Genomic DNA, 18,576 nt, shown 5'->3' with positions numbered 1-18,576 from the left:
GAGGGCACACAGGAGGTCTGGACAGGCTACTACCTTTGAAATGCAACTGCGCTTTCTGAAACTGTGTGAGAGGAGCAATGAGAAATGATTTGCTAAGATGGTGAGCGGGCCGTCTGAGACGACATGAGTCTCAGAGGAAACTCGCAAGCTGTCAGAAATGAGAACAAACAAGAATTCGACCTGTTTAAAGTGCGCCCAGATTCTGGCCTGGTGTTTAAAATAACGGACAGACTGCCTTTGCTCTCTTCTGTTTCCTCTCCATGATGTTCTGGCAGGCTTACCTACTGTTAGCCTAGTAATTAGTTTCTGAAGTTACGGAAACAAAAACAATAATAATCGCATTTCTTGTGGCTTACAATGTGTTAGGCACTCTTCTAACCAATCTACACGGAATAAATTCATTCAGAACTCACAACAACCTGACAACATTATTTTCATTTGCTAGATGAGGAAACTTGAGTCCACAAAGGTAAGTGACTTGCCCAAGGTTACAGAGTTTGTAAGTGACGGAACCAAGACTCAAGGCCAGGGGGTCTGGTTCTAGATATGCCCCTTAACTGTTACGCGCTATTACCTCTTGTGTGGTATATAGCACATCAGTCATTCACTTCATCAAAAGCATAGGAATAATAATGGTACCTTACAAACCATGCTTGATAGCATCAATGTACCCATTTTACAGATGTAGAAACTGAACCTCTAGTAAAATCACAGGTTCAGGTTCATGTAGCAGGTAAAGATTTGCAATTTGAATTCAGCCCTCTATGACTTCAAGACCCGTTCCACGCCCACTCTGTGCCATCTTATTACAGCACAATTGAAAGGACAAAGCAGGACTCGTCTGAATCATTTGGAGCCTTGAAAACCCTCACAGGGGTAGAGATGTGGCCACGTGAGCACTGGATGCAGGAGCCGTCACCGTAAAGAACAGCAAGGCCATCTAGGTATTAAACTTTGCAGCAGCAGTTTGCTTGTTTGTCTTAAAGAATTTTATTACTTAAGATAGGCAGGGAAACACATAGTCACTTATACTCTGTATTGGTGACCTCTTTCGCTATTGTTGCATATCTCCTTCATAAGATGGTTTGTCATTTCCTGATATAACATAAAATAGTGAAAAAATCACCTCTCTCTTTTCTATGTCACACCATTCCATTCTGAAATTTCTAAAACTAAATTATCATAACTACACCCCCACCCCCTAACAGGTTTACAGTTCTACTGGGAAGAGAGTAATGAAGAGGCAAAAGTTAGGTATTAACATGGGGTTTCAGGAAAAAAAAATTAATATATCTTGTTCCTTGATTATAGAAATAATACACATTCATTATAAATGTTCATTATACTCATATATATATAGAGAAAGTATGAACAAGGAAAAAATGTTACTCAATAGTAAATAGTTCTCTTTCATACACACACACACACACACACACACACACACACTTTTAATCCAAACAGGGATAGGATTTAATAACTTGATTTTTAAACTTACCATATTATGAACATTTTATTGTATAATGAAATGTCATTAGAAACTGGATTTTAATGACTTTATGCCATGAAAAGTTAATTTTAAAAAAAAACCCTTATGATGGGTGAGTTGTTTATAAATTTTGTACATATATCTATTCTATTCCAGCTTAGAATTATTTAAAGTATTTATTATTTAATGTTTTCAGTGGTTACTGCTATTCTAGTAATAGTTTCTAAATGAAATAGTGGATTTTAAAATAGTGAAAATTACTACACTCTCAATAATGATAATAATTAATAATAATAATAATAATAATAATAAATTTAGATGCCCCCTTCTGGTGATTGACAAAACCATATTGTATTAACTCCCCACTCCTGCCCCCAGCATGCTTCCGCAAACAGTAATGAGGCTCAACACTGCCAGACACTGTGTTTGGGGCTGGAATCAAAGACAGAAGACCTAGTTCCTGCCCTTAAGAAGTCCATAGTCTGGTGGGAAACAAACATTCAAATAAAGAATCACAATTCAGTATAAGTATTGGAATGAAGGAGATGCTTTCTAGAGGTAGAGGATAGCAAGTTGGCTTGGGAGTATGGGACAAGTTGACTTGAAGAATGAAAGTTTCCCTAGATAAACGAGAAAGAAAAGAGCATTCCAGACAGAAGGAACAGCTTATGCAAAAGGAGTGTATGACATACACTAAGCTCTCAATTAACATGGTTGATAGGTTTTTGGAAATTCCAACTTCAAATAAAATGACATATAAGGAAGCCAATTTTATTATAGGCTAACTGATACAAATAAGAGTTAAGTTTCTATGGCATATTTCTGATCACAAAAACATCACCAAACTTCTAAATAAAGACCCAACACACTTCCAATATTAAACACTGAAATAAATGTGAGCTATACATACATTTATGAAAGATTAATAAAAACAAGTAAGACGATGATTTTCCAACTGGCTTATTCCAGTGTGGGGTTGCAGGTGGCCAGAGCTTCCTCCGGAAGCTCAGGGAGAAAGGTGGGATCCACCTTGGTCAGGACACCCTTCCCTTGCAAGGCGCCCTCACACTCACACCCATACTCCCTCAGATGGGACAATTTAGGCATGTCAGTTCACCTAATGCGCACAACTTTAGGATATGGACAGAAACTGGAGTGCCCGGAGAAAACCCACACAGACGTGGAGAGAATGTGTAAACTGAACACAGACAGTGGCCCCAGCCGAGAACCAATTTTTTTTTCTCATCAACACTATGATAAAGTGATGTTGAACCAAACAATGTTATTTGAAGACCTGCCGTGTAGGCAAATGCTCGATTGGTGAGGCAGGAATGTGGGGACTGATGTGGGCTTCATGACAAGACGCAGTGAGGAAGTAAAGCTGGACCAGAACACAGAACCTGGATTCTCGGCAATGCAACAGCACACAACACACTCAACGCATGTTGGCAAATCAGCCTGCAGTGGCCCCAGACTCGGGTTTTATAACTGTATACCTTGTTTCATTACGAAGAATGAGGAGCAAGTTCCTCATTGGAGAACCTACAGTCAACCTTATTTAAAACAGAACAAATCTAAGCCAAACTTGAAGAGTGTGTGGGTTTGACACATTTCCAATTTCTCCGTTTGAGGAGACTGAGTACTTTCAGCTCCTTTTATGGAGTTTAGGCATCCCAGATTCCAGCGTCTTTTTTTCCTTACCATATGCAAGTCTGTTATGAAAGGAACCTGTGATATTAAAGCTCAGTAAATCTTGTATTGTCTCACTCTTAAGATTGCTCATTTTCCCATTAAACACCAATCCTTCCTGCTTCAATTGTTTCTTTGTCAATTAGTTTAAGTTCTGGAAAATATCGCTGCAATCAAAATCACAGATTTCTGTGAATTTGAGAAAATGAGAAACTAACTGAAACCCTAGGTTGGACAACTACCTTTAAAAGTATCCAGATCCTTACAAATACCAATTAGAAGGACCTGTACCTTTCTGAGATCATATCAACTTGATAAAACTAACAGTGCTGAATTGTAAGCCCAGGGCCCTCCCTCCTACACTTCAGGGCTCACCGTGGGCTTCTACACCAGTCCAAGCCTTGGCCCATAAAGATGAAGAGCAGTTTTCGTGGGCGATGCTCTCCATCGATAGCCATGCCTCGATGCCATCAGAGGCTGAGCTCCGAGCTTTATTTCTTTAGCCTTCAATAGGCCATACTGGCCAAGCGTCTTTCTGAGAAACAATGGCTGGAAGAATCTCTTCTGTCTGGCCTTGCTTTCTTGGTTGAAAACAACCACCAGGAAGAGCAATTGAGTCCTTGTGGTAAATGACACTGCCTTGTACCTCTTTTTTCCTAAGAGACTGGGTGCCAAGGAGAAGTTGCTATTGGAACACTTGCTAAGATCATCCACAAGCAAACTAAAATCATAATATGAACCTATTGTTAAAACATATGCAGTAGAGACCACAGAGTTGAGACCAACATTATCTGGAAACTAAAGGCAGACTGTTGATAATCCCTGGATAGGAAGCATACTCTTAGCAAGCACTTAGGGCAATGTAATGGGATGGCTCTTTGAATAAAATAGAGTCCATTTCATATAATACTCATGTGATAAAAGGTCGTCTGATAAAGTATATCTAGTTTTAAAATACGAATAGTGTGAAGATTCTGAAACTAGAAAATTAGGGAATTGCGAGATTGCTTTTGAATAGGCTGCTTTATAAATCCATTGTCATCTATAGGAAGTAACCGCTACTCCTGTGAGGGCTTTCAAGGCTCTAAACGGTTTGGAAAGTCCTGTAGCTCACATTTCAATAAAATACGTGTCCTTCCAGTTGCTCTGTAATGAGATGGCATGGGGGGTAGGGTTGGGAAGTGGTTTTGAAGACACGAGGGCTGAGTTCAAATCACAAGTCTTTATCTGCTACAAGAAACTAGACCTGTGATCTTACTAAAAAATCAGCTTCTACATCTGTAAAATGGGTACAGTGATGTCCACATGATACTGTCAATAACTGTTTGTAAGGTACCACTATTATTCCCAAGCTTTTGATGAAATGAATGACTAATGTCCTGTATACCACTCAAGAGGCAGTAACGTGTACCAGTTAAGAGATGTTTTTAGAACTAAATTCCCTGGGCTTGAGTCCTGGCTCTGTCAGTTACTAATGGTGTGACCTTGGGCAATTCACTTACTCAAGTTTCCTCATTTGTCAAATAAAAATAATAATGTGTGAACTTTGAATAAATCATTCCATGTAAAGTGATTAGAAGAGTGCCTGAGACATTGTAAGCTAAAATAGATGCTATTATTATTGTATTTGCAACTCCAGAAACTTTATTACTAGGCTAATAGTAGATAAGCTTGCCAGAACATTATAGGAATATTATGTCTCTTGTAATATTAGGAAAAAAACCAATATGGAGAACATAGTATTGAGTCCAGGAAGTGATTTGAAAAATCACTTATTGAGTTATTGAAATCAATAAGTCCCTTTATTGAAAAATAGTGCTCAAAAATAGTCACTTTCAAATATGTTTAAAAATCAGCTTCTGATCCCTTTCAAACAACTGACAGAAATGGGATGCTCTAGCAAGGAAAAGCAAAGTTGCTGCAGAAAGTGTTTCAAAGTCACCTGAACTGCTTTTCAAGATATTAGGGACTCTGAGTCATCCTAGAGACCCCCATTGAGACAGGAGGGGGAGTCCCATGGCTAGTCAGAGGAAACCTCCCCTGACTTAGAGGCTCGGGCCCATCTAACGGCCTCTGGAAGCTCGGAAAGGCCTTTCCCAGCCTAGCATTTTAAGATCAAGGAAACAGCTTTTTCATTGGCTGCACATCTTCAAAATTAGTCAAGAATATTTTACCATGGGAGCTAGTCTATTCTGATGAGTAATGTAGGCAACTGGAAAGACTGATGCTCAGCATTTCCATCACCCCAGGCACCGCAGAGCTTGGCATTATAACAAACACAAATACTTAGGCCTCTGGAAAGAGAGAGGAGCCAAACACGTAAAGATGCTGACGTCCTACAGACCTCGGAGCCTCTCCACACAGCAGTGGGGCTGAAAAGGTCAGAGTCACAGTGGGGTGTGTTTCGATAGACATAGCAATACCCTGGGATCCATCTTAGGAGGGAGACAGGTAAAGACCCTCTTATACAAATTTGACTATAGAGATAAATTATCTTCATGAGTCAGAAGCCATAACAAATCAGGAGGCACAAGTTTACTCCATTCATTCGCTTCCTGTATCACTGATCTCTTGGGAAGGTAAATGCCTCTGCTTATGCCCATTTTGCAAGGGAAAAAGTTGTTAAAAGGGAAGAATAGGTGTGATTTCTCCCATGGAAATGCTCCGTAGCCAGTAACATAATATAGGCTGCCCTGCTCTCCAATCACCTCCAACTTCAGATCTGAAAGGCTGCATGAAGGCCATGTCTGGAGAGGGAAAGTGATGCCATGACAAGAAAAGAGCCCTTCTTCCAAAAGGAAAATCACAGTGGCTGAGCTGACTCAGGATTCTGTAGAGAAGGTTGGGCAGGGTCGAGAAGGGGGATGTTTCTGCAGCTGATGTTTGAAAGTGAATTCATAGGCTTTGGTGGTTAAACAGACCTATGAAGGCTACGCTCCTGCTATACAGCAAAAGCTCACTGATGCTCTTAGGATGTCACTTCGAAACTTCATTTCCCACCTAGCATGAGACTTGGGTTATCCCCTTAGGATGGGGCTACTCTCATGGTCGCGAGTGAGGTACCCAGAACTCTGGACTTCGTCTATGATTTTAGTGGACTTCATGGACAATGAGGGAAGAGAAAATCATGTTTACTGGGTATCAAGTGTGTGTCAAGAACTTCGTGTCCCTTATCGCATTTAAATTTTATAAGAGCTATAGAGCATATCTTCATTTTATCTGAGGAAAACAAGTAATCCTGAGAGGTTAAGTAATCTTCCCAATGTTAAAACACCTGTAAAGTGGAGGAGCGGGGATTCGAACCCAGGCATAACTCAAAAGCCATGATGTTTCTTCTTGGTTCTTTCCAATTACAAATGTTAGGGACCCTGCAATTCTTCCCAACGACTACCACATCTGTGCTTTAATAAGCACATTAAAGACCAGTTCAAGGCAGTGGCTTAATTTATGCACAGAGATAAGTTTAAAGTTAATGGACCAGGGCATTTATATCTCAAGGAAAGGAAAAAAAACTGTCACAACCAGTTTCCAATCTCTCTCTCAAGCCACCCTCCATTCTCTCTTACAACGGGTAAGCTGGAGTGTCACTCTCATTTCATTTCATCAGATAATTGCCCTTTCATCAGATAGTCTGAAATTCACTGCTGCCCTGGTGGGAGTCATTAAGGGAAATCTTATTTCTTCAGCTGGAGCACATGCTGACATAGTTACCTGCATTGTCTTGTGCAAGATATATGTTCCCTGGGTGCTGGTTGGAGAATTCAGAATAAGGCCCAGATCCAAGGGAGCTGTGTGTTTCAGTGAGCATGAAAGCTATAAATCTTACAGTCACTGGCTTCTCCCCTGAATACACAGGTGTGACATTCTATTACTAAGTGTGGGTAATGTAGAGACAGTCAGCTTTGGAAAAGCTGAGTCCCAAGCCTCCTTCGCCTGAGTGCAGTCATAAGAGCCACTGTTAGTGACAATTGGTGTGGGCTTGGCACAGTCACCGTCCTGGCCTTCAGAGCAGGCAGCACAAGAGGGGTGAGGGGGGCACTGCCAACACCTGTGCACTGTGCACTCCCGGAATGACAGACAATTAGACGGATGTTCAGATCCTGAAATGCACAGACAGCAACCCTTTCTGGATGCATGATGAGTGGCTTCTCTGCCTCCTGACAGATTGGTGCATTCATTCTGCAATTTTCACAAAAGGACATGCTAAGTGCCCCATGCAGTGCTGCAAAGTCTGGAAAAGATTGAGGAATATTTTTTTTCTTTGAGGATGGTTAATTAATCTTTGAAATGAGAGTTCCATTTGTTTCATCCAAGGGCCCGGGTGTGCTTCATATTTCCTTAACCAGTCCCCACATGGAGTTCTCTTCAGGTGTGGACTGGGACCCAGAAAATAATCTTGCGATATAGTGATAAGATGGCAGGAGATGAGCAGCAATCAGCACACAGTGGGGTAAAAATCTTCTCAGGTAAATCCCTTTCATTCCTTTACAGATTTAATCCTACCAGATTCAGGAGGTGCGGATGTGAGCACGGCAACTCTTTCTTCTCAAATCGCTTCCCGAGAGACAACTTTCTGAGAACCTTATAACATCTGATGATAACCTAAGCTAAAGGTTACTACTGTACAGCCACAGATTTGGTGGCCCCCATGATGGGATTCTGAGAAGATCCACCCCTGTCCTCCTTGAAGACAGAACAAGGGAACATTAAATTGTGAGGATAAGAGAACAACAAGATTTGCACTTACTCTAACCCATCATCCTGCCATTTTGCATCTGCTTTTGTTTGTACCACGCTGTCCTTTGGACACACAAAACATGGTCAGAGACTTTCTTTTTCTTCCCTCAAATGACCCCAGGACCAATAAGTATGTAACTAAGTTTACACCATTTCTAAAAGTTTTAAAATGTTTCAAATGACACGCGCGCACACACACACACACACACACACACACCCATACTGACCAATTAAAAATAAAGACCAACTGCAAGAAGCATGTCATCAGGGCTTGAGCTAACAGCTTTAGCCTGAAAGCTAAGGGAAGAAGGAAAACGTGAGGGCTTCCCAGTTACAAACGAAAAATATACAGTTTTGTCTTTTAGAAACAAAGTTTTCCCTCGTATTGGATTTAAGGGAAAATGTGTGTCATGGTTCCTTATGCAAGAGGCACGCAGCACAATGCTTATATAAGGGATTTCTATATGGGACACAATGTCTCCAATTGCAGTTTTGTAAAAGATGCAGGTAAGACATGCTGTGGACAGCAAGGGTAGAGCTCTGATTCTGGGATGAAAGCATGAGTGTTCTTGCATTTTCACCTAGGCAGAAGCCAAGCCATTCCCCAGGCACAAGCATGGTCATGCTTAGGGGAAAACATTAATGTGCATGTTAGAAAAGGAAGCTTTGGATTCTTTTTAAGAGACTAGCACCTATTATGTGTCAGGTACAGATCCAGACATTTTATAGTGTATCATGAAGCAACATGCTGCACTGACAAGATGATGGACTTGTAGTCCGGTCCAGGTCCTTTCCAGAATGACTGTGAATAAATTCCTTAACTATTTTTGGGCCTCAGTTTCCACATATGTAACATGAGGTCAGTATCATCTATCTTAAGGGGCCATTGTAAAGATAAAAATGAGAGAAAAAAATGTTCAAAAGGTATATTGCTCACTGTCCAGTAAATAAATGAAATAAATGCTGAGTCTCTTTCTCCTTCCCTGTTTGCCCATATAGTCCTGAAATCCCATGTGATTAGGATTGTACAGATATAGACACTGAATTTGAGAAAAGTGATCTGTACTAGATGATGCCGCTGGTCGTGTCAGTGCCATGGTTTAAAATCAGGACAATCTCCTTTCAATCTGACGTTCTTCTCACCTAACCATCTATTTAGTTGAGACTCTTAAATCTATTATCATTTAAAGAGAAAGGAACCATTTCCACTAGAACAATTCAAGCCTCAATCATCCCTGGTAAAAGGGGCCAAAGCCTTGGCAAGGTACTCACCTGACCAAAGGTGAAGTCCATCAAAACCATAGGAGTAGAGGTCATCACCAACGCCATTTCCTCCCCACCCTTCTCCGCCTCCGGGGTATGGAGCATAGCCTGAGGAAGAGGCCCAGCCCACCCGCAGGTGTGTGGGCTCTGCCGTTAGGAAGGGGTCCACCTGGTCGATAATAAGCTCGAAGTACCACTTCTTGTACTGCGCTGAGCCCTCAGCAACTCCCAGGAAGATATTCGGCCGGATACTGAAATTAAACAAGGGACAGGTGGCCTTTATCGACTCTTAAGAACTGAGAAAGCAAATTGAACCAGACCATGAGGCACTGGCCCAGTGAAACCCCATTGCAAGAGCAATTTTGTGTTTTTCATATTGTTCTAAAGAATGATAAGCTTTAAGCCTCCAACATTTGATCAAGTTCTTAGTGGGAGGTGTCAGGACAACATTAATTCCACTGTAAAATATAAAATTTCTCTCTGTATTTAAATGTTCCATTCAAGGCAACCAACATTTACTGAGTGGCAACCATAGATAAAGATGTTGAAAACGTCATGTAGAATTGCATGCTTACAAACCCTTCTTTCTTATTGCAAGTGAAAGAAATGACTTACTCAAGTTCTAGCTTCTGGTAAATTGGTTTAATCACCCCAATTTTCATATCAGCAGCTTTGTCACCCAAGCATTATTAATAACAATGGCCTCTTAAAAGCATTAAGAAGTCCCATTAGAAATAAGCCAGTTAGAGAAGACAAATAATGCATGGTATCACTTATTTGTGGAACCTCTCCCCCCAAAAAAAGTTCAACTCATAGAAACAGAGTAGAAAAGTGGTTGCCAGGGACTGGGAGGGGGGAATTGTTGGAAATAGAGAGACATTGCTAAAAGGGTACAATCTTTCAGTTATAAAATGGATAAGGTCTGAGGAAGAATCTAATGTTAAACCCTGGTGACTATACTTGGTAACCCTATATTGCATAATTGAAATTTGCTAAGAGAGTAGAACTTAAATGTCCCCCTGCAAAAAAAAGAAAAAGAAAAAAAGAAAAACAGAAAGAAGAAAGGAAAAAGGTAAACAATTAGTGAGGTGATGACTATCTTAATGAACTTTTTGGGGAGAATTCTTTCATAATGTGTATGCGTATCAAATCATCACATTATACACTTCAAACATCTTACCATATTGTTGGTCAATTTTACTTCAATAAAGCTGAAAAAAATAAAAGTCAACCTAAATGACAGAAAAAGGTATGAAAGAAGAAGTCACTCTTAGGCAACTTTGTCAAGGGCTGGAGGTTTTAATGTATCCAACAAAAGGGTTAAGAGCTCGTGACGAAACACTTGGAGTTTTTCTGAGACATCTACGGTTTCGGTTGGGGGCGATGTCCCAGTATGGGTTGGCAGGGAAAAATCAGGCTGGTATTAAGAAGAAGAAAGTCTGTATGGATGGCTCAGGTCTTCTGACTGCTCTACCCTTCAGAGGGGGAGGTTCTTCTTTCACTATTGTAAATTAGGAAGTGGGTCTAGGTGGAAAGTTGCTGAAGAACCTTAGGCCGGCTGAGTCCAGGCCCAGTGAGTTCACGACTCACATGCGACTGCATGAATGGGACAGCAGCCTAGGGTTCTGCCTGGGCCTGCCCTTTTCACACTGACCTTCACAGATATTCCTGGGTAGGTGGCCATGTGCCAGAGGATATAAGAAACCACAGTATCAACATGGGACATCATTCTATAAGAGATTTTTAAAGAAAAAAGTTGGTATATCAAAATAAAAATGAGTATGTTATGAAGAAGGTACAAGATCTGCATTAATGTTTAAAATAAAACACGGTAAATTTTTCAGCCTACGGGTGAGACATGTACTCCACTATTGGCCGTTTCAGGAGAAAGGGTTGAGAAACTCTGCTGAAAGGGTTGGAGTACAAACACACATTTTCCTGCTCTCATCTTATGTGTTCAAATCATCATGGAAATGATGGGTGGGTGGCTTTGGAGTTTAGATCAGCCCTCTTCCTTCCCTGTCTGGAGACAAGACGGCCGTTTCGGCATAACGGTGGTGGCCTTACCTTGTCACGTCGTTAATCAGCCGTGTCTGCAGGAGCAGGTTTCTCCGGGGGAGCAAATTGTCACAGATCAGATTCTGGTTGGCTCTCACTGCGACTCCATTGCAGAGACAGAGGGAGCACAGCACATCCAGAACCTGCAGCAGGGGACACCCCCAAACCTCAGGCTCTCCAGAGGGGAACTGTAGGCATGACTTGACTGACAGGATACATGAAGCAGGCCTGGTACAGGGTCAGGGCTAGGTGACAGGTGGGAGGACCCGCTCAGCATCAATGAAGCCTCACCTCCATCACCAGGCATGAGAGAGTGATGCCCCAGAGCATTCTGCCTCTTAGGGAAATGAGGCTGGGCTTCCTTCCAGCCCTCTGCCCTAATCATGTGCTCCTTTCATCCATACTGTGCAGGTCACCTGTGGTTACTGTTTTTCAAAGTGGGTAAGAGTCTGGGCTCTGAAGACGAACTGCCTAGATTAATAGCCCACCCAGGGACAAAACTAGGATGAGGGGAGGCGCCTAGCATACAAAATCCAGGCATCATTCCCTCTCGTTGTAGTACGAGAGCAGGGGTATGGGCTGGAAAGCTTCCCACTGACCACAAACTGAAGCCCATGCTCCCACTGAGCCTGGATAGCCCTCTGCACCACCATCCGCAGGCACTCGTGCCTTCACAGAAGGCACTCGATTGCCATTTGGCTTAGGTCCCTCGCATGTGGCAGGCTTGGGAGCCTCATGTGGGTGGGGTAGAGGTGATACCATGTTTCCCCGAAAATAAGAACAGATCTTATATTAATTTTTGCTCCAAAAGACGGATTAGGGCTTATGTTCAGGGAATGTCATCCTGAAAAATCATGCTAGGGCTTATTTTCCGGTGAGGTCTTATTTTCGGGGGAAACACGGTAGGAGGGCAGATTCCGGTCTGTGGGTCTCTCGCTGTGATATTATCAAAACTCATTAAGATACCCTTAGGTTCCTAAAAATCTGTATTCAAAAACATTTCACCTGTTCTCCTTCTCCCCTCTAGAGTGAGGGCAAACCTGCAAGAGCACAGGTGGCCCCTGAATCGATGAGACCAGCCACCAAGCCTGTCCTGTTCCTTTTTGTTTCCCAGCTGCCTGGGAAGTGGGAATAGCCCCAGGTGCCTCCACCATATGCTGGCCTCTCATACACCCTGTCTCTTTGTGCAGCAAGCATCCTCTTTCATTCATATTTTGTGCTGCTATTGTGGCTGGGCCAGGCACTGCTGTTCCCTCTTTCCCCAACAGGGAGGAATGTGCGAACAGCAGAGTATAAGTAACAGCCAGGACTGTAGCAGGCTGCACCCACGGGGAGGGGGTGGCTGCATTTCAGTCTTTCCAAGTAGCCATTGCAGTCTCAATGCTTAGTGGGGTTGGATGGCTGCAGGTTGTTGGTGGCATCTGTATCCATAATTCTCCCAAACCAATTTTCTACCTGACTTTCCCAATGTCAATTTTGTTTCACATACATACATAGCACATTTATGGGACAACCAGAAACGAATCCCAAAGGCGGTTTTATGAACTCTTCCCATCAGCATTGCATGAATCATACGGGCAGTGGAACTGGAAATCCAGAGGATAATTTCTTACTCTAAGAAAAGTGCCACAGACGACCAGGACATTAAATACTTATCCAGCCTATTACGTGTTTTCATCTGTTTTGCCTTGGAGTGACAGCCACAGAGCCGTGCTGTCACAGCCTGAGGAAGAACAGAGCTTAATCCACATATAATAAGACTCACAAATAGAAAAAGGGCTCTGTGAAAAGCATACAGCCTAACAGAGTGGTGCCTCACCTATAAATAAATGGTGCCATAAAGAACTGTGGCTGACATTGCTTAGGCTGTGTTTTAGAAGGCATATCTTTGGGTGAAATGGGGAAAGGGGACACAGCTCCTTTTCTAACAAGTTTAAATGGGTTCTATTAAAAGTGAAAGACGTGTAGAGAGCCCCAGGCCACCATGGGAGTACAGGCGCTGTGCCTGTAGGTCATCTGTACTTCCTCATGGAGAGGGAACATCTCAGCAACCTCTGGCACGTGTGGCTTGTTGTGGTAGGTACTGCTGAGTGGCCACCAGACTCCATTTCCTTCGCATCCTGAGCACACAAGCGCCTCCGTTCCCCGGCCTCCCCAGCAGTGATGTGAGGTCATGTGACTGAGTTCTGGCCAATGAAAAGTGGGCACTTTGCGTTAGTGATGTACTGGTCCCTAAAAACCCACACAGTCTTCCATGCACTGTCTCTTCTCCCAGCTGGATGTAGAGACCTAAGGAAGGATGACAAATCCCAAGGGTCTCCTTACTCCAAGTGTGATCCAGCAGCCCTGGCATCACCGAGAAGCTTGCCAGAAATACCAAAGCTCAGACATCACCCTTCCTTCCCTAGGCTTACCACATCAGAGACTTCATTTTAACATGATCCCCAGGAGATTCATAAGCCCATTAAGCCTATCAAGCCCTGTCTTAGGGGGTGGGGGAGCTGCTGGATGGAAGGAACCCATGTTTCTGAATGACCAGAGAATGGAGCCCTCCCACTGATAGGTCTCAGACTGAGACGAGGCCTGTGTGTGTGTGTGTGTGTGTGTGTGTATCTAGATCTATATATGTACATGAGCTTCCATCCGTGCAAGGTGAGATGGGAGTGTATTTTGGCTCTACTAATTCATTCCTTTTACTCATTTATTACACCTTCAACAAATGTATACTAAATGCCTGCCGTGTTTAACATGTGAGCTTGGCATTATGGAGATTACAAAGAGGATCCCTGCTGAGAAGGAACTTAGAGTCTGTGAGAGAAATGTGTGTGGAAACATAACTACAATAAAAGGCAGAGTGGAAGCATCACAGAACAGAGTGCAAGTTGTACAAGGATCGACGAGAAGAGACTATGTCCAACTGGAATAAGAAAAAGCTTCATAGACAAAGTGGCATTTGAACTAAGTTGGGAAGATAGAATTTTGATGTGTCTTGGAAAAGTAGGAGGTGAGGAGATGTTGAGGGATTGAGAGGCAGAGTGCATTCAGAAAATCTGGAGTGGGCAGTGGACCCCACTCCTGCCAGAAATATTTCTCATTGCAAAGATTGTGTTTCTCTCTAACCTGTTGACCTCAAATGTGATCATGCTTTAAGATGAGTGGCAATCCTTTCCATGGCGGGGACAGAGCTAGCACCTGAAAACTCTTAGAGAGGTAGGCGAATATAATAATTGCTATTATCATAAATACTCTCCATTCCAAGCCTGTGATTGCAGGAAGCATGGTACAGAAAGGGGTTGCTCAATCCCATGAGATGTACAAACATTTTTAAAAAGAAAAATGTCATGACCCTGAAGACCACCTTCATGGATGCTCAAACGCCAGTCTTAGAAGCATGAACTTCTCATATGAAAATGCCCTCTAATTGTGAATTCTTCACTGCAAAGAGTTTTGTACTTAGATAACTATAAAAATAACACAAAAAGAAACATATTCTCACAGAACACGTGGACCCTGAAGAACACTGTCACAGACTTCAGGCTGAGACCCCTGCAAGGAACACTGGAGTTGGAGTTAGGAGACCTCGATTCTGGTCCTAGTCTATCACTAGCCCTGTGGCCTCTGGAAGTGGCTTAACATCGCAAAGCCATGTCCCAGCCTTGTTTCTGCCTCTGTCAAGTGGAAATAATATTAGGTTGGTGCAAATGTAATTGTGGTTTAAAAGGTTAAGAATACTTGCAAAAACCGCAGTTACTTTTGCATCAACCTAAGAACAATGCTACTTCGTGGCATCGTAACAAGGACTAAAGAAAATACATGTGAACGCTGAGGACAGTACCTGGAATTTGTCAAATGGAAAATAAATGTGAGCCATCATCGTCCTCATTACTGTCAGTATCGGTGGAGGAGTTGGGAGGTGCTTTGTGGCTCTCAACTTCTGTATATATTTAGTCACTGTCTTCATGGAAGACTGAGTGAATGGGTCAGAGACACCTGAAAACCTAGGACTGGAGAAAAAGAGCAGCCTGGATAGAAAAACATCACCTTGGCATTTTCCAAGCAAAGATAAAGTGTTGCACTGGAAGTCTGGCCTGCCCTCAGCACATTCTTTGCAAATACCCCTGCTGAAGATCTGAGACCGGGCTTCTTTTTGAAAATAAAAGTTATCCAATCTAAGGGAGGAGGAACTGCATTCATGGCAAGTCAGCCTTCATCCAAAAATCTATCAAAAGACAAAAAGGGGACCTCCTTGAGGAGACTCTCTATGTACTAAGACCACATTGCCTGAATGTTGACAACACTGCCAGAATTTCTCAGTGTCTTGGCTCTCGAAGGTAAAAGAGTACTCTGCTAGCGCACTCAGGTAACATATCAGGCTAGGTATCGATTCCTAGCAAACTACTGAACTTATTAGGCCTCAGTTTTCTTAACAGCAGAATGGGCAGAATGTAATCAACTTGCCTCCAAGCAACAACCATTAAATGCTTTATGGCTAAAAGATGCCCGACAAAGCTGGTTATTAAGTGCAGGATGTGGTGTGATCATAAAGAAACCCTGGGACAACGACGTAACAGCAGCTTTCCACTTGACACCTGCATGTAGCTCATGGCTCAGGCCATGTGTTACTTGGGTACTTATCAATTATTCTCCTTACACTTTGCAGATGGGAAGAAACATGTTGGAACATACAGACGCTGCATTGAAGCTGGAGCCTCATGCCTGCTTTTGATTTACTACATTTGGGAAAGCAATTACAGAGACCACATATTTCTTTCTATCGTTTGCCAAGCAATTTCACGATGCTGAGGACCATGAATTTTTTGCTTCCTAAGGGTGATACATATCATCTAAGTGAGCAATACTGCAGAGGCTCATTCTCCTGGATGCCCTGAGATGTGTCTCAAATGCGCAGTGCCCCAAACCATGGGGAGCAGAGAGGGACAGTGATCAAGTTGAGTTCTCTCCACTCTGCAGAAGCCCAACTGCTGTCTCTCATGTCCAGTCATACCCTCTGTTCTTGAAATACACTCCCTCAGCCTTTGAGTACTTGCCTAATTAGTCCGTGCAGCACTCTCATGTATGAAGGGCAGATGTTGAAGGGTCAGGATAAGACATATTTTAATAGACTTCTCCCAAAGATCATGGTGTCTTTCAAAACATAATTCCATAAAAAGAGAGATGTTAGAGCTGTAAGCGACCTCAAGAAATTGATACAGCAGGTGGAAACCTTAGGAAGTGAATTGTAGTCATCTCCATTTTAGAGATGAAATAACTGAGACCCAAAGTCACACAGCTTTTTTGCATGAAAGGAAGAGACACACAGCTTCAGTCCTCTTCCTGGCTTATGCAGATTCATTTGCTTTACTTGGTTTGACTCATGGTGAATCTAATTTCATTTAATAATGTGACTTTCTGCACTATTTTTATCTGAGTTCTGTATGTCTCCTTTCTACACAATTTTTATCTGATGTTTGTATACCTTCTCTATATGGCTTGGTGTTTACTGTTTCATTACTACTCTCCCAGACCCTATGATGGGAGTGGATCCTGCAGCTGGCCTTGCATGGCTTCCAGCCCAGCATCTCACACAATCAGCTATGTGCTGAGGGCTAATGATGTGATCAAGACTTGGGAAAGTGGTGGAAATAAAGGGAGACCATCCAAGATCCAGTGTGACTGGCTTCCAGTGTGTTCCTAGACAAGGAAGGTCTTTCAGAACTTCGATTTCCCAAGGTTTTGTTTGTTTGTTTTTTATCAAAGCCAAGAAAGAGAGCAGTCAGCACACTCCCCCTAACACACAATGGTTGCTAAGTGGCAGGAAGGGAAAAGACAGGTAAAGTCAATCACCATCTGGGTTCTTTTTTTTCATACTCACCTTGTGATTCCGCCCGTGCTTATCCAATAGGGAGATGATGGACTTGATGTGGCCCTCTGCTATCAGATTTAAGGCTTCTGGGCTTTCAATCAGGATGCAGTGCAAAACTTCCAAGATACCTGCAAGAATGCCACAAAAGTCATCGGGACATTAAATAACCTGCCAAATTGACCATAAGTTAGAAAGCTGAGAATGACAAGACCATTCTCAGGGGACAGAATATTATCAATTCTCTGAATCTGTTAAATATTTCCAGCCAGAAAAAAGATGCAGTCATCACTGGTAAACCTTAGGAGCCTCTGGGGCCAAGCTATCTGTAATTGGAGGTGCGTTTTATTCAGCACTAACCCCATTTCCCTCTTCCTGGACAAAGACACGATCTTTCTGTGTCAAAATAGAGAGAAGCAGCTATAAAATGGAATTCTTACGTTGACTGAACCATGCACTATTTAATTTAAAAATAGACAGAAAAGTAGATGCCCTGTACTATAAATTCTACAGGTCATTCAGGTTATTTTGACAATATTTAGAGTGTTCCTCATAAAAAGTATATCTAGGAATCGTCTCGGAATTTATTTTTATTTTAGATGCCCTGGAGTAGCAAATAAATTGTAAGCCCACTAAATAAAGACTATTTGGCTTTGCGCCCTTTTCTAGGCACGCTGGATGGTTTTCTGTATTAAGTGAAGGCTTAAGGAAAACTAATGGATGCCCTTGCAGCCTGGCTTCTATAAGGGTCACACCATGATGAAAATGCAGAAGTAGTTGGCCAATATTTTCATTGGTTTCATTGAGAAAGTTCCTCTTCATTCTGTTTTTTCAAGGTTTTCATAAATTACCCTGAAGGTAGCCTGGGCCAAAGGAGCTGTTACTGAAGAAAACAGAGGCTTAGGAAGACATGAGTAGGTGGACGGTGTAGGTGGATGGTCCTGGCGAAACCTTCCCTGGGCCTGTCTTGTCCAAGCTCCTGACAATGGAGATAATGGAGATAATGGAAAAAAGCATCAAAACCTTTCAGCTTGCCAGAGTGGGGCTGACACCTGTCATGTTCACTCATCTCCAAGGAAGCCAACTGATGAGCCTCATGGCATGGTCACTTGGTCACTTAACAACGGTGACTACTCTCTTGGCTCAAATTCCCTGTGAGTCATGAAGGGCTCTAGATATGATGTCAAGGGTGACTCAGGAGGTGGGAGGATCATCCTTTCCTCTGATTCCATAGTCATCCTTCAGTCTTGCTTCTCACCCAAAGTGTGAGCTGGACCACGTCCAGAGAGGGTTTGGAAACCCAGAGAAAGAGAGTCCAAGTAGAAGAAGTAGGAGACCACGACCCTGAGTGGGAGGCGATTAAAGGACCCAGGGGATGAAGATGAAAGCACAAAGTGAAAAACGAGAGGAGAGACTCTTGAAGTCTGGTGAGAGTTGTTAAATAGCTCTAACCTCAGGGGTGCCAGGAAGACTTGGCACCATT

At 42.6% G+C, this 18,576-nt stretch overlaps 1 protein-coding gene across 1 annotated transcript in view; it reads right to left on the bottom strand.

Moving 5' to 3' along the window:
* The window catches only part of RYR3 (ryanodine receptor 3), a 477,803-nt gene that overhangs the window by 205,911 nt on the left and 253,316 nt on the right, over positions 1 to 18,576 (bottom strand). Inside the window, 3 exon segments of the mRNA XM_074327936.1 lie at positions 9,185 to 9,426; positions 11,243 to 11,376; positions 17,106 to 17,224. Coding sequence (XP_074184037.1) covers positions 9,185 to 9,426; positions 11,243 to 11,376; positions 17,106 to 17,224 — 495 coding nt within the window.

This window comes from Rhinolophus sinicus, linkage group LG03 (assembly GCF_036562045.2).
Source record: "Rhinolophus sinicus isolate RSC01 linkage group LG03, ASM3656204v1, whole genome shotgun sequence".
In the NCBI taxonomy this organism is placed as follows: Eukaryota; Metazoa; Chordata; class Mammalia; order Chiroptera; family Rhinolophidae; genus Rhinolophus; species Rhinolophus sinicus.
This window is presented reverse-complemented; position numbering and strand designations above follow the sequence as displayed.